This window comes from Babylonia areolata, chromosome 10 (genome assembly GCF_041734735.1).
Source record: "Babylonia areolata isolate BAREFJ2019XMU chromosome 10, ASM4173473v1, whole genome shotgun sequence".
Lineage (NCBI taxonomy): Eukaryota > Metazoa > Mollusca > Gastropoda > Neogastropoda > Buccinidae > Babylonia > Babylonia areolata.
In genome coordinates, this window is record NC_134885.1 from 24,970,592 (window position 1) to 24,983,452 (window position 12,861).

Here is a 12,861-nt window from a genome sequence, read left to right on the forward strand (position 1 = left end):
TTGATCATTGTTATTGCCCTTCTTTGATGACATGTCACAATGGACATCAAGAACGTTGATAGTTGCTGTTAAGAGTGGATCCACTTGATGCGATAACTGGATGAATTAACCCCTAAAGTGCCCCAGATCGGAAATTCCCGTCCCCCAGTGGTGTGCAAAAAAGTGCTCCTGGACGGAATCTTCCATTCACGTCAATGCAGGAATTTCCTATCGCAAAATCGTTATAAATTCATGTGAAAATGTGATTAGATAATGCGTTCATTTTCCTGTCAGACAAGCACAGGTCATACCTACTTTCTTTTAGCTGTTTGCAAAAATTAAAAAGAATTATTACCCTCCATTGACCAAAACATCTCTTGGCAAATAGTTTGTCACTGAGCATAAAATAGGCTTGATACTACTGAAAAGGTTATAACGAAACTAACCACAGATCCCCAAGCTGTTTACCACAACTCACCATTCAACTCCTACCTTTTTGAACGATGACATTCAAATGTGAACATTAGCATTAATCTAAACAAAATGTCCACGACCATCAGTATGTTTGACGGGATATTAAAAGAAGCGCGTCCTCTTCCATATCATAGATCGAACATGATCAGCTAGAATGGTGAAGAAGAAAAAGAAGAAGAACAGCCTTAATTTGCCAGACCTGACCGGCGGACAATAATGACAGCAGGTCGACTTGCTCGTTTTTCTGTTTACAAATATTACAAATTTTAAACGAGCTTCTTCTGCTTACAAAGTACCGTTTCGAAGAATGTTGCTTGGGTGACTGTGTGTGCAGTTCGATCAGTGATTTTGCTGTTAATGGCTGACAGCAGCTGGCTGCGTCCAGTCTGAGCGCACGCTCTGGAGTATTGGAATGTATCTTTTTTTTTCTGATGAATGATAATATTGCTATATTTTCAGTGGTGTGTACATTTAACAAGAATTTTTTCTCTCTCTCTCTCTGTGTCTGTCTGTCTCTCTCTCATCTCTCTCTCTCTCTGTCTCTCTCTGTCATCTCTGTCTCTCTCTCTTTTCTTTGATGAATAGCAATATTATCATTTTTTCTCAGTGGTATGTACATTTAAAAAGAATGACAACAATTTCTATTACTTTATGTTATATACTTTATGTTATAGCCATCACGATGTGTGTACAGTAATCTGAAGGAAAAGAAACCGTTGTGATAAACAAACTGCAGGACAGGAAAGGACAGGATATATATATATATATATATATATATATACACACACACACACACACACACAGAGCGAAGATGTGGTCAGAAAGGGGACTGTAGAACAGTCAATGATATTCTGGCTTTCTTCCCTGTCAGCTTTTATAATGACACCACGACAGCGTTCTTGCTGGCACAATTTTCTGTGCCGGCATTTTGTCATGCATCTAGCAAATTGGCTTACTTTTTTCTTTTTTTTCTTTTTTGTACGCTATTAAGATGATAGCGTTATTGCTGGCACAGTTTTCTGTGTGATTATTCACATAATTTAGCTAGCACATGGCTTACTTCACTGTAAGCTATCAAAGCAATACCGGCTTTCTTGCGCAATTGCTGTCATAATTTATGTTGATTAATCGTTTATCTAGAACATGGCTCACTTCTTTGTCTGTCATTAAAATGACAGCTGTCTTGCCTAGTTGCTGGCACGATTTATGCCGCCGTCGACTAGTCATGTATCCAGCCCACAGCATGTGGCTTACTTCATTGTAAGCTTTTTTTTAATGACACTGAGTGTTCTTGATGGCGCAAATTTGGTGCGATGCAAATAGCCATGCGTCTGGCACGTGTGTAAATAGTGCAGTATTATAATTATCATTATGAATATCATTGTCATCATAATGAAAGAAAAAAAAAGACATGTAGCAAGAAGAAGAAGAAGAAGAAGAAGAAGAAGAAGTTTCAGTTTCAGTTTCAGTTGCTCAAGGAGGCGTCACTGCGTTCGGACAAACCATATACGCTACACCACATCTGCCAAGCAGATGCCTGACCAGCAGCGTAACCCAACGCGCTTAGTCAGGCCTTGAGAAGAAGAAGAAGAAGAAGAAGAAGAAGAAGAAGAAGAAGAAGAAGAAGAAGAGAGAGAGAGAGAGAGAGAGAGAGAGAGAGAGAGAGAGAGAGAGAGAGAGAGAGAGAATATGACTTAAATAGCGAAAATAAAAAAAGGCAATGGTTTTAACTCTCAACTAATACGTCTGTTGTTTATTGGTTGTTCAGATTGCCATTGCATGCCCATCCCCACCCCCAAACCTACATTAATCCCAAGTACTAAGAAAATGTGTCGTTTACTGAAGTTGCATAGTTAAAAGAGTAATTTATAATGCACAGAACAACATTCTTCAATCAAACAGTTATACTTTAAGGCATGCGGAATAGAAATCAGGCGGCGATCATTGTGTTTTTCACTAAAGATTACATCATTCTCTTACAGAAACAGTCAACTTAGTTTTGATGAGACACGAGCCGTTACAAAGCCAGTAGACCCAGTTGGACTATTTCAATCTTGTGATCTTTATAATCTGACCACTTGGTTTTGAATTAGAATAAAGGCCACAGTTGCTAAAGTACATAGATGAAACGCCTATATGGTTGCTCGTGCTATATGTACACACACACACACACACACACACACACACATATATATATATATATATATTATATATATTATCTTTGAAAATTTGTTCGACTTTTTGTTTTATGAAAATGACGTGCAGTTACTTTAAATTTGATATGTAGTATTCTTGCTATGGACATGATGTACAGTTGCTTGAAACTTGGTGTGCAGTTAATTTGAACTTCGTTTGGCCTTCTCAGACACAGGGCCTGCACTTAAAAAAAAAAAAAAAAAAAAAAAAAAAAAAAAAATCTAATGAAATTTTTATTTGTTATTTATTATTATTTTTTTTTTTTTTTAGCATGTTCTGGCTTGGTCTGATTTGTATGTTCACAACTATAATTATCATTTGAATAATACTAACAAGAAGTATCTTCTTTTTTTCGTGCATACTTATCCTTTGTGATTTTGATTTATTTCATTTTCATGTTCTCTTTGTTGTTATTGTTGTAAGTTGCTGGTTTGTTGATAAAGCGAACAGACCTATTTGTCACAGTGCTCTCATCCTCCATCGTTTCGTTCCGGGTTTTTTGTTTGTTTTTTTGTCTTCTTACAACCGCAGATTTTTTCGTTGCATCTGACGCTATTGAAAAGGGTAAAATGGAACTCCGCACATTGACAAGCAATTACGCGATGAAACAAAACAACAAAGACAAAATTTCCCGGAAACCCACGCCTATTTTTGATGTATACCTGCGTGTTCAGGACGTGTTTGAGGTGCCGTAGTAGAACCTGTAAGACATTGGACTTCTGATCCAGTAGTCAGGGCTCGATCCACCGTTTCTTTCCATTACACGTCCAACATCGACTTGCCGATGACTCTGTCGTGGTTCATGCATGCTGGGTATTTTCGTGTCACCATAACCCACCGAACACTGACATGAATTACAGGATCTTTAACGTGCGTATGTGATCTTCTGCGTTCGTATACACACGAAGGGGGTTCAGGCACTAGCAGGTCGGCACATACGTTGACCTGGGAGATCGGAAAAATTCTCCACCCTTTACCCACCAGGCGCCGTTACCATGATTCGAACCCGGGACCCTCAGATTGAAAGTCCAACGCTTAAACCACTCGGCTATTGCGGCCTGGTGCTGTGTCCTTGAAAAAGGCACTTAATTACTCCGATATTCCTCGGTTTACCCTGGTGTAAACTGGTTGGCGGGGAAGGTTAAAGCAGTGGAAAGAGAGTGTTGGGCCCTGCCTTCCTATGCCGATCACTAGGCACAGTGGATGATGTGATGTCACTGCCCCGATTACCGCAGAGAGGCTACTTGGGACCTTCAACCTTTAACGTGTTCAGTCCATGACATTTCTTTCTATCCTGACTGTGGTGGGAAGTGATCCAAGGAACACTGAAAGGGGTCCAATATTTTGATACCGTTCGTTTTCAGTTTCTTTGAACAACAAATCATTGATCGAATCTGGCACATCCGCCTAGTGCGCCTAGTGTTATCTCTGTTTTCATTCTTGTCAACTAGTTTAGTGATACATACTTAAGTCCTAACAGGAATCTTATCTATGTCATGCGCTGGCAAGAATGACGTCACAACAGGAATGACGTCATTCTGAATTTACCAAACTTTCTTCTGTTCACTCACATCAAACCCAACACAAGCATCTATGGGTTTGGCAGACAATGAATACACACACACACACACACACACACACACATACACACAAATATATATATATATATATATATATATAATTATAACACTAACACACACACACACACACACATATATATATATATATATTATATATTGTTTTTTTGTGTGTGATCTTGTTCGTTTTGCGTGTTGTTTTGCGTACTGTTTTTAACTGACCTTGAACTTTGTGTGGAATATCTCCAATCAGCTTTTACAGTCGGCTGGACTACATACATGATATGATTTGGATTGATTTGTTTGCTCACATCATCGTTCACCGTTATTTCGGTGATGGCAATGGTTTACTTTTATGCACTATTATCATTAATATACTTTTTTTTTAATTGAATGAACTAAATATAATTAATACTTAACATCTTTGCCTGTCCGTCTGTCTCTCTCACACATTTCCAATTCTTTTTGTAATTATTTGCATTTTTCACAACTGATATTACTTGAAGAGATGATTTTTGGAACAATGTACACACATTTGTAATGTCACGTTTTGCAGTTAGTCGTTCATTATTTCTGAATATTTCCCCCTTATCTTTACAGACTTGACGAAAGTTTGAATTCCCACTACCCATTCTGTAAGCTAACACCAAATTTACCACTTGCATCCGTGGGCTAACCACATGGGAATGCCGGGGGTCTTACAGTATATACAGCATCCAGACCTGGAAATTGTGCTGGAATTTTCCTCTTTCCTATTGCTTTCTTTGTTTCTGCTTTCTCTTGAAATTCCTTCCCTATTTTCTGCCTCCCCAGTCCATTCTCTTCTCTATGTTTCCAGTAAGCCTTGACACATTTTTTCCATCTTTTCCACAGTCTACAATCTGTGCTGTTTTGGTCTGGAGATTCGATAGTGATATTGCAAACACCAGGATGGACACCAGCTGTCCATTTTGCAGTGTTATTTACCTTTGTGGCCTTATGATGTACTTTTAGTGTGGTTTTGATCCTTTTTCTTCTGATGTTTTAAAAATCTAAGGATGATAAAGTAAGAGGAAGGGCAGACGCCCTTAGCACAGCCTAGTTTTATTTGCTGAATTGAGCTTAATGGAAAATAACACCACAAACTGTGTTGTTTGGCAGGTGTTTCCCCCACCTCCCCAGATGTGACAGAGTTTTGTGTTCAACAAACTGAATTTTAGTTAGTTGGGCAGTCCCACTATGGCCCATGCAGTTGACTGGACTATAAGCAACAATGACAGTCCATAGGTTGGCAGTAGATGAGATAGACAGTATTAATTAACAGGGTAGCAGAGGCTTGGATCTCTGATGGCAGAAACATGTGCATGTAAAGCACTGCTTCCACATTACCATGACATTACCAGTATATATTGTTAGTTTGATTATGTGTCGTGATGTGAGTCTTTTACATTGGATTTTGCACATGGCTTATCTTTGAAGGAAGCAAACATGTTTGAAAATATGATCTTGGTCAATAAATGTATATGGTTGTAGTTTACAAGTATGCTCACATGTGTGTGTGTGTGTGTGTGTGTGTGTGTGTGTGTGTGTGTGTGTGTGTGCCTATATTTGTGCATGCATGGGTATGTGTATTTACAATGTGCTTGCAGGCAACTGTCTTTGTGTTAAAATGCACATCTGTGAAAGACACAAATGCACAGATAGAGACAGGCAGAAAAAGTAATGTAATTTGTCAATAATACCAATATATTATCAGAAAAGCACCACATAAAGACATTCAAATCTCTGAAAAGCAGTCAGCACCATGAACCCATAGAACTGCAAATCATGTCAAGATCCTTGTGAAATGCCTTATGTAAATCTCAAAAGACATCACCGAAACATGAATAAAAATGCCACAACACAATGATCAAGTGAAAACTATTTATTCATTATAACTGACATGTCTGTAAAAGCCACTTTTTGTGAACTGTACGTATTTTCTTTGCGTCACAGAATATGAACCAGAACTGGTTCAGTTCACACATTCCCAAATAATAATGTCAGGAAAAAGTGCACATTAACTCTTTCCGGACGAAGGAATGCTCACGCATTCCTTCACAAAACGTATTCGGTTTCGGACGAAGGAATGGAATAGCATTCTCCGAAAGTAAAATTCCATCATGCGCTGTACACGTGATTTTGTGATTAGCCAAGCAGAGTGCGCTTTTCTTGGTCACTCCACAATCGAACAGTATGATTGGTTAGTCTATGATGTGTGGCCTGTCTCGCACACACGCTGACCAAGTCACTGACCGGTCGTCTGCTCGCGTGCTAGCCTGTCAGCAAAGCGGGCTCTTCTCAAAATGTTGTGATGCGAACAAGGCGGTGACGGCAATGTTTTGGGGTTGCCGAAGTACTTGAAATGCTACAAACTGAAGGGTCGGACATTGAAGAGGTGGATGATGACGAAGAAGAAAGTGAATTTAATGCAGAAAGCGAGCATGGGTATGGTGATTCAGGGTGAAAAATTGGCATTATTTTCTACATATGGCAAAACTGTAAAAATAAGATGAGAAATTTGATTTTTTTTTATATGTAATAGCTCAACATGTAATAAACCAGTTCTGAAAGTTTCATTTTCTTACACAGTATTTTGTATTTTTTGTCATTTTTTTCCAAACCATTACAAATGGGCCGTCCGTGGGGAAAAGCAAGGGAGAAAACTTGTCGTCCCGAGTGAGTTAATAATGTTAATTTACACCTGACCAATAAATTCCTCTCTCATCTCTTGCAAACTTTTGCTGACATGAACCTTTTCTTGACAATCATTTTGGAACAGTGTGTGATGAATACTACAATAAGAAAATGACGGTTTCCAAATATACTGCTTAGGAATCAGATACAGACATTATAGCTATACTGCTCCATCTAAGGGATTGCTTTCGAAATCAGTGGAGCATTAAAATACCCCCACCCTCCTCCTGCTTATTGAAATAAAAACAACAAACTATTAAAACAAATTCTCATAATTTTGTGTTAATGAGCAACAACATTAACTTTGCTCTCAGTAACAGAATGGTAATAAATAAAGCTGTTTTACCAACATAGTCGCTTATCTAATTAACCTAAAATATCAGTCCATATTATTCTTGTCAAACTGAATTTCCTGTTAAAATGTATGTCAATCTAGCACTGTTCGTGTATATTTAAGTCATAAATATGATTCACGAAGCATTTACAAACATATAATAAATCACAAATGCATAACAAAATATAAAATGTCACTCCAGCCATGTCTTGCAATGAATGCTCGCTGAACTAAAGTGGTGAATTTTGTTTTGCAGTCCAAAACATTTTCACACTTTAACACTAGATACACACACACACACACACACACACATTAGCTCTCTTGAATCATCCTTGTTTCTTACTTTCACTTCTTCCTTACTTCTTGTGGAGTACAGTGTCTCTTCAGGTTCAGATTCTACCTCCATGGGACGCAGTCTTCAGCGATGCTCTGTTCTACAACCAGCCTCATATGCAATGTGCTCCTGGCTTTGTACAGAGATCTACCACCACATTATGACACCAAACACTCTTGAGACATGCACTCTTCCTCTTTTCTTGAGAAAACCCAGTCCATTTTCTTGGAGAATCTAGTCCAAAATTCTAATCATCCACCCATGCTTTAAGAAAACCACAACCCTTCTGACTGTACTCGCTCTCTCTGTCTCTCTCCAATCATTCATTCAATATTTGAAATGTTCACACTCTCCCCCCCCCCCCCCACTCCTCCCCACCCCCAAACATCTCACCGTACCTCTCTCACTCAATAATCCATCAAGTTTTAAAACACACAGGAGCTTGTACATAACAGATATCTTTTGCTGAATATACACCGAGAGTTCTGACGTGTGGCAGTCAAGGGAAAGCACACAGTGTGGGTACATCATGAGGTTATCCCGCCTGAACTCGGCAGTCTCACTGTCATGATGCTTCACATGTTTTCTTCCTCCCTCTCTCCTCTCTTTGCATCTGACTGAGGATCCTGTAGTGTCCGCCTGCAGGAATCAATTTTTTCTTGTCTGTTCCACCTCCTGTAATCATATTTAAATGTTTAATTAACATTGTATTTTCACAAAATACAATTTATACACAGTGTACACACACACACACACACACACACACACACACACCTGCATCAAACATGATGGAGTAAACGCTGATTTAAACACATCAAGTGCAAAGTTTCTCACCCCAATATTCCTGACTGAATCTTATCAAGTTCTTTTCAAAATTTAGCACTGAATACAATTAGAAGTGACAATGCAAACCAAGACGAACACTGAAACAGATAAGCACATAATGCATATGATAAATATCTCCAACAATCCATCACATCACAGTGATGTTTGTCCTTCGGATTCGAAGATGACAATGGATTCAAATATCAGATGGAAGATTGGTGGCTGTGGGTCTGAAGGTAACTGATGAGGCCAATCCAGGCCCTGAAGGCTTTCCCACATGTGAAACACAAGTGAGTGGGACCACATCACAGTAGATAATCTCTCTTCACTGACTTCAGTGTCTTCATGGTAATGCAGGATTCAAATCATTACTCTAAGGTCGAAATCAGTGCCTGGATGTGTGTATGCATGTGCACACACTTGTGATAAACAAATCAAACGACAGTGTTCAGGATCTTACACTGTCAGTGTCATATATCTTCAAAACGTGTTCCCACACGTCCAAAGACGAGGATGCACAAAAACGCAATATGACTGTATGGTAGTCCTGTATCAACTGAAAGTGATACCAACAGATAAATAACAAAATACTGCCAAACATCAAATTTACTTGGTCTTCAGGTTTCATGCAGTCTCAACTCAAATCTATATATTTTATAATCATACAAGGAATCAACATCTAGTCTGGTCTTAGCTATGTCACTCTAGTCAAACCAGACACAAGTGGTCACACACACAAAAATTCACATACACACACACACAAACGCACACATGAAAACATAAATTCCTTCTCTTGTTTTCATACTATTTTTTGATCATGTGTAAGCGTAAAACGAGTAACTGTTTCACTTCAGCTTACTCTGACAACAGCTGACTCTCTCCTCAGCTCCTGAATGACCAGAGCCAGTGCCTCAGGGTTGACACCATTCTCACACAGACGGACGCACAGTGCCAGAGTGTCTGCATCCAGCCCTGTGTTCAGCAGCCTTGACATATCCACCAGAACTGCACACACATTCACAATTGTGTACACACACACACACATATATATATATATACCATTACATGTATGTATTGTATAATAGTCACTTGTGTCTGTCTAAGACCTCAGGGTCATTGAGCAAGCATGCCATTCCCAGGGCAATGTTGTCTGACTCAGAGGGGACTTTAACCTGCCGGATATTGACTGGAAAACCAGCAACATTATAAGCCATCAATACCCCAAGACCATGAACCAGGCATACATTAGCAAGCTTCAGGACACTGGCCTACTGCAAATAATCCACAACACGACCATAGGTGAGAACATCCTTGATCTGTTCATCACTAACAGACCGAGCCTTGTGTCACGATGTACCCCCTTACCAGGACTCAGTGACCATGACATCCTTCTCTGTGACAGCACCATCCAACCAACCAGGACAAAGTCTGTTCCTCACACTGTCCACGACTGAACCCAGGCAGACAAGCAGAAAATGAAGCAGGATATTGCCGCCCTCACTGAGCAGCTGCACTGCACTGGCCCATAGAAAACTACAGTCCAGGAAATATGGGACAACATCCATTCTGCCTTCACCAAGACCCTAAACGACCACGTCCCAAAGAAGACTTGCTCCACCAAAGTGCACCAACCCTGGTTCAATAACACTATCAAGAGACTTTCAAGAAGGAAAAATCAAGCATGGAAGAAGGTGAAGACCACCCAAAAGACCATGACTGACAGAGATTTGAACACTTGCAGTGTGAGACGAGGAAGGCCTGTCACACAGCGCACTCTACATACATCTCTGTCCTGATCACAGAAGGTGACGCAAGACGTTTGTGGCAGTATGTGAAGAGTAAGAGATGCAACACAACTGGAGTGGCTCCACTGAAGAAAGCGGGCATAGCATACAGTGACCCCTCAGCGAAGGCCAACATTCTAAACGAGCTGTTCTGCTCTGTTTTCACTGAGGAGGACCTGAAAGAGATCCCAGAACTAGGTGAGAACCCCTACCCACACATGCCTAACATCATCATCTCTGAGGAGGGTGTGCTGAAGTTACTGAGGAACCTAAACCCTCGAAGGCCAGCTGGTCCAGACAACATTCCCTATCACCTCCTGGTTACAGTAGCTCAGGAACTGGCCCCTGCACTTGCCCACCTCTTCACACTATCCCTTGCCACTGGAAAAATACCTGAAGTCTGGCGACATGCTACAGTCCATCCAGCATAAAAGAAAGGAGATTGGAGCTCCCCAGCAAACTATGATCCCCTGTCCCTGACATCTGTCTGTGGCAAACTGATGGAACACATTATTCGAATGCCATCACATCACACCTTGACAAGCACAAGATTGTTGTTGATGCCCAGCATGGATTTTGCAAAGATCCTGTGAATCACAACTGATCCTCAAAGTGGATGACCTGGCAGCAGCGCTTGATGAGGGAGGACAAACGGATACCTTCTTGCTGGACTTCTTGAAGGCCTTTGACAAGGTGCCTCACTGCCGCCTCCTTCTCAAACTCTGTCACTACGGAAGCCGTGGACAAACACTTCACTGGACTGAAGAATTCCTCACCAACAGAACCCAGTTAGTGAACGTTGAAGGACAGATCTCCACCATCAGCAAAGTGACCTCTGGGGTTCCTCAGGGATCTGTCCTTGGCCTGACTCTGTTTGTCATCTACATCAATTACATCAATGAAAACATCAGATCCAAGGTTTGTCTGTTTGCTGATGACACCATCTTATATTGGTAGATCAGGTCCCAAGCAGATACCAACACCCTCCAAGAAGATCTGAACAACTTTGAGCGTTGGGAGAAGACCTGGCAAATGTCATTCAATGCCAGCAAATGTCATGTCCTCTCAGTAACAAGGAAGAAAAACACTTCCCTGCCACTAAAGACCTTCACTGGGGAGCACACATCCAGGCCACAACAGCAAAGGCAGACAAGACCAGTGCCTTCATGTTTAGTATAGGAACCTGAGAAAATGCCCCTAAACCACCCAGACAACATACTACAAGGGGCTTGTGAGGCCCATTCTAGAATATGCTGCGCCAGTCTGGGAACCCCCGCAGTATCTCACAACCAACCTGGAGATGTACAACGCAGATCAGCTTGGCAAATTATGCATGACTTCCGTCCCACCACCAGTACAACCAAGCTTATAACCAGGCTGGAATTCAATCCCTCAAACTGAGGTGCACTGCAGCCAAGGCCACCATGATGTACAAGATCATGGGTGGTTTGGTAGAGGTGGCACCCTGGGAAGGTATTTTAGTGTGGACAAATAGAACTGTCCGAGGCCACCCAGAGAAACTACAGGTACCCTTCTCCCACACTGACTGCCATAGGTACTCCTTCTTCCCTTCAGTTGTCCGTCTGTGGAACCACATTCCAGACCATATAATCTCTGCCATTTCCCCTCAGTCATTCGAGATCAGGACTGAGGCTTGGCTGTGAGCCTCAGGCTCAGTATAGCTACAGGACAGGGTTTTTTGTGTTTTTCTTTTTTGACTGATGCTGTGTGGTGCCCGATTCCCCTGGCTGAACTTGGGGGCTTAACAGTCATACACAGACATGTCATCTAGAGCGCACTCCCCTATTGTGGATTGTTGCCCTGTACAGGGATTACCACAGGATTATAGACAAGACAAGACACACACCTGAAATAATATGCGCATGTATTCACATTGACTGAAGCATGTACCCACATTGTATGTATACAGAAATCATAAACACTCAAGTCTGGGTGTTATCCCTCAACTGGGTGTTAATGATTTCGTCCTCCAGTGTCACAGGAGGCAGCATTCTTTAGAAGTTGGATAGTTGTCGAATTGCCTGTGTCTTAACGCTTGCTTCCCGCGTTCGATTCTTCTTCTTTCCGTTACACGACCAACATCGACTTGCCGATGATTCTGTCGTGGTTGATGCATGCTGGGCATTTTCGTGTCTCCATAACCCACAACATAACACTGACATGGATTACAGGATCTTTAGCGTGCGTATTTGACTTTCTGCGTGCGTATACACACGAAGGGGGATCAGGCACTAGCAGGTCTGCACATATGTTGACCTGGGAGATCGGAAAAATCTCCACCCTTTACCCACCAGGCGCCGTTACCGAGATTCGAACCCGGGGCCCTCAGATTGAAAGTCCAACGCTTTAATCACTCGGCTATTGCGCCCGTCAACAGGTTCATAATGCTGTGTTTTCCTTGAGAAAGTCGTTCAAGAATGCAATAAAACTTACTGTCTAGTGTTTCACGAGCAGTCGAAACTTTTGGTTTCCCTCCGTCAGCCATGTTTGATTATCTCTGAGGATCACGCACAATATTTTGTTCGTTTTTGTATTAGAACAGAAATATATATAAAAAAGAAAAGAATCGAACTAACACTATATAAAGGGAAACATTGTGACTAACCGTGTAAATAAGTATCT

The 12,861-nt window shown here is 41.1% G+C and overlaps 2 protein-coding genes across 5 annotated transcripts in view; one reads left to right on the forward strand and one right to left on the reverse strand.

Moving 5' to 3' along the window:
* The window catches only part of LOC143286910 (uncharacterized), a 21,970-nt gene extending 19,830 nt beyond the window's left edge, over window positions 1–2,140 (forward strand). For all 4 annotated transcript variants that reach the window (XM_076594857.1, XM_076594854.1, XM_076594856.1 and 1 more), the window contains one exon: window positions 1–2,140. This exon is cut by the window's left edge and continues 913 nt beyond it. The gene's annotated coding sequence lies outside the window, so the exon portion shown is untranslated.
* Window positions 2,141–6,114: 3,974 nt separating this feature from the next.
* On the reverse strand, window positions 6,115–12,786 carry LOC143286515 (mitotic-spindle organizing protein 1-like). Its single transcript, XM_076594098.1, has 3 exons — window positions 12,673–12,786; window positions 9,294–9,439; window positions 6,115–8,284 (listed from the first exon to the last, which is right to left on the reverse strand). The coding sequence occupies exons 1-3, from the start codon at window positions 12,722–12,724 to the stop codon at window positions 8,258–8,260; spliced, it is 225 nt and encodes a 74-aa protein (XP_076450213.1). The 5' UTR covers window positions 12,725–12,786; the 3' UTR covers window positions 6,115–8,257.
* Window positions 12,787–12,861: the final 75 nt, after the last annotated feature.